General features: G+C 32.9%; 1 protein-coding gene across 1 annotated transcript; it reads left to right on the forward strand.

The window, feature by feature from the left end:
- Positions 1–1,870: 1,870 nt before the first annotated feature.
- Positions 1,871–3,672, forward strand: LOC107301046 (transmembrane gamma-carboxyglutamic acid protein 1; the record flags this gene model as incomplete). The annotated part of the gene is given in 3 exon segments (XM_015830315.1): positions 1,871–1,901; positions 2,861–3,021; positions 3,568–3,672. Coding segments are annotated over 3 exon segments (276 nt in total), but the record flags the coding sequence as incomplete, so codon positions are not given.

Genomic DNA, 3,672 nt, shown 5'->3' on the forward strand with positions numbered 1-3,672 from the left:
CTTTTGGAGTAAAAATCTAAATATAATTTTTTATTTAAGACACATTAATAATTTAGTTTATTCAGCATAAAATGGAACTTAGTTATGTAGCATGAGGCTGTATATTCTGCAATATTTACATTTTTTGTAAACTCATTCAATGAATCCAAGCTCTGTAAGCTGTGATAACATATACTGCATTGATGCATTCACACAATTTCACAGTAACCATGAGATAAATCATAAAACAAAGTTCAGGAATATTACTTTATCCCATTGTTTTGCAAATCTATGTACACTACAAATTGTATGATTGTTTGAAGGGAAATGCATCTATACCAGGCTCTAAATGTTTTAATTAAATGAAAGAATTTGAGTAGTTTTTTCCAACTATGTGTGATTAACCTAAAATCGGTTCTGATATCGCTGTTTAATTTAACCTGACAGCTTATTCTAAATAGGAAACCTTCATTTTGTTTGCAAATAAAATATTAAAGATTCTAACTACCAGCAAGAATGAATCCTTACATTTAAAGAGCACCTGTCATTTCAGATCCATCATGGCAGCGTCTGTTAGCGGGCATCCACTCACCTGCTGCCCGCCATGTCCCTCACCTTGTTGTGTCACTGCCGCATCACCAGCTGTCCCGTTAAAGTGAATGGGACTGTCAGTGAGTCAACAGCGGGTTAGAGGAGGAGCCACTGCGGGACAGAGATGACAGTTGCTCTTTAAAAATTATGATTTAAATCGAGTTGATTTAAATCAAGCCTTTTTACTAGTGATTTAAATCGTGATTTAAATTGATTTGATTTAAATAAAATCCACCCTAGTTTTGTGGCATCTTGGCTTCTGAGGGAAAATATCACGCAACTGTTCCTTGGAAATGTTAGGCAATGACACTTTCACAATCCACCAAATGTAACTGTATGATGCGTAGATCTGACCAAGACAAATGTATCTTACAATAAAACAACAATAAATTACAGTTAGGTAATAATCTTTAGTCTCAAAGTGAAGATAAATTTATACACTTCTATGTGGTACCATTTTCATTGTTCTACTGTACTTTGTTGAGAAGTTATGAGATATAGTGATCATTAGACACCTCCCTCCCTTGTAGGCAAATATGCTTGCCTATGTATAAATCTTTATTGTGAAATATCTTGAAAACTTTAGCCAACCAGCACCTTTATCACCTGTTTTCTAATTCAGCTATTCAAAATATGTAAGAATTAACACACTTTATCTTGAAGGTCGATAATTTCCCAAAATTTGTAGACCAGTGAAATCTGCCAAAGTAATTCTCCAGATCAACTTACAAATAACATTAAGGCAGGATTATTTTATGTTTTTCATACTTTCTCTTTCCTCTGAACTAACAAATCTTTTCTGCAACAGTACTATTCCATCCTGTGTGTTCCAAAGGTCTGGTAGACATTCCATACAATTGAAAACAGATGAGAAATAGTTCATATAAGCTTTATTTACATTTCCTAACATGTTAAATTATTAATTCAGTGCAGTCAATTCAGTTTTTTTTCTTTTAACTAAGGGCATCAATCTTTTTATAAGATTGTTCTGGTTCAAAATGGTCTTATGCATTGTTACCCAGGAACCACTCAAAGGCTTTCTGTTAATGGAAATCATTAATCAATCATTTCAGATGTGAAACACAGATTTGACAAAAGCGTGGCATGGTTTTCTTTATTTTTTAAATGAAATGATGGTGTTATATACATAGTCACATTAAATGAGATTTAAGAATAGAATAGTAAGATCTGCATTATCAGATTAACCTGTAATTCAATTTGTGCCACATAATCACTACTTCTTGATTTAAAACTTTTTTATCCCATTAACAAAAGTTGTTTCTCTTTTCCTTACAGCGCTTTCTAGAGAAAAGTATTAAACATGGATAGTGGTAAGTGCATATTATCTATCTGAACATTCACTTTGAAAAATGAGTAATGCTGTACAAGTACTTTTTTATCTTTGTGGATGAATTTTTTTTTTTGCATGCCTAACTACCTAGCTTATATGTATTTCAAGGGTAAGATTCTTCGCATCAGTTTCTCCATTCCAACAACTCAACCTGACAGGAATTGCATCATTATTTTAGCATTAAATTTAATTTGTGAACTATCCATGATGGGTAGATCACGATAACCCCCTTCCCCCCCCACTCCTCCAGTATCTGGCACTAATTAAGCATTTTTAGATCAGATCAAGGGGAAATTATTTGTAGCTGCACATAGGTTCTTTTCCCAAAGTTTTCTATAGTTATTATATTATCCAGCCCCAAGTTCTATATATATGCCACTATTTCTCCTCCAGCATGGAGAAAAGCATTGAATATAGGACAAATAGAGTGCTAATACTTCCTGTTTTGTTTTGTGAAAGCTGCCTTTTTTACTATCCCTGCCTAAAGTAAGCAATACAGCACACATCAGTTGAGCATTCTCTGTTGGATGTTTGTATACTAATTGTCTGTTAAATTTTAACACTTAGGAATTAGACTTCAAGTGTTCTCAATCATTTTCTTATTGCTACGTGGTTAGTTCCAGCATTTAAACAACCCCAAATATTTATGAGTATAGCAAATTTTTATGTTTGCATAATCCAATAGATTCAAGCTTTACAGAGATAGGATGAGTTTATATCTGAAATATCTGAAACATGTTACTTGATGCTGTTTTAAATCTTACTATCTACTCTCATCCTTAACGATGAATTCAGTTTGATTAACTGAACTGGTTGTAGAATTAACTTTGCTACCAAGTAGACACAAACAGCACATCTTCATGCTGCAGAATATTGATTTAATATCCTGAACATATATTTCTTAACTTGTAAGTATTAGTAATTCCTTGTTTTCTGCAGTATTCCTCACAGAGGCTAAGGCCAATTCTGTCTTAAAGAGATACCCACGGGCTAATGGACTTTTGGAAGAACTTAAAAAAGGAAACATCGAGCGTGAATGTTATGAAGAACGCTGTGATAAAGAAGAGGCAAGAGAAGCATTTGAAAATGATGAAAAGACGGTACGTTACCTACTTAAAAATGTAAAACATTCTTCACATATTTAATGTATCTAATATTTTCCCATATAATATGTGATACTGCATTAGAGCTAAGGCATGCATTGTGTTGTCTTCTTAAAGAATGAGGCTAGAAAATAACTACTAAATATGAAACTTTACATTTTGGACCTAGATGATCCTTACTCTGAGTCAGCTCTTTTTTGCTAAATCATCTCAGAATGATCTTTTAGCAGGCTTATAAGATTCCATTATTTTTATCTTCTGTGATCAGAATGTACAGCTATTTTTATTCTAACATGGAAAAGATGGACTTCTAGAAATCCCCAATTTAAATTCCTCCTTTTAGAGATTAATTTGTAAAAAGGAACTCATTTTTCTTTGTTCTTTTTTTTTTTGCTTTCTTTTATTTCAAATGCTTCTATTCCACTTGTCATTCAAACATACTGCAATATTCTAAATACAAAATCAAAGTTAATGGCAAACAACCATAATTATAGCACCAGTAGGTAAAAATTGATTACAATAACCCACAATTTATTTTTTTAGGCAGAATTTTGGAAAGACTACACCAGTGGACTCTATGGAGGAAATCAGGCAGGACAGAACTGGTACCCATTTTACCTAACATTTCCTCTAATCATTGGCCTTTTG

This window comes from Protobothrops mucrosquamatus, unplaced genomic scaffold (assembly GCF_001527695.2).
Source record: "Protobothrops mucrosquamatus isolate PMUCROS unplaced genomic scaffold, P.Mucros_1.0 scaffold9733, whole genome shotgun sequence".
NCBI lineage: Eukaryota > Metazoa > Chordata > Lepidosauria > Squamata > Viperidae > Protobothrops > Protobothrops mucrosquamatus.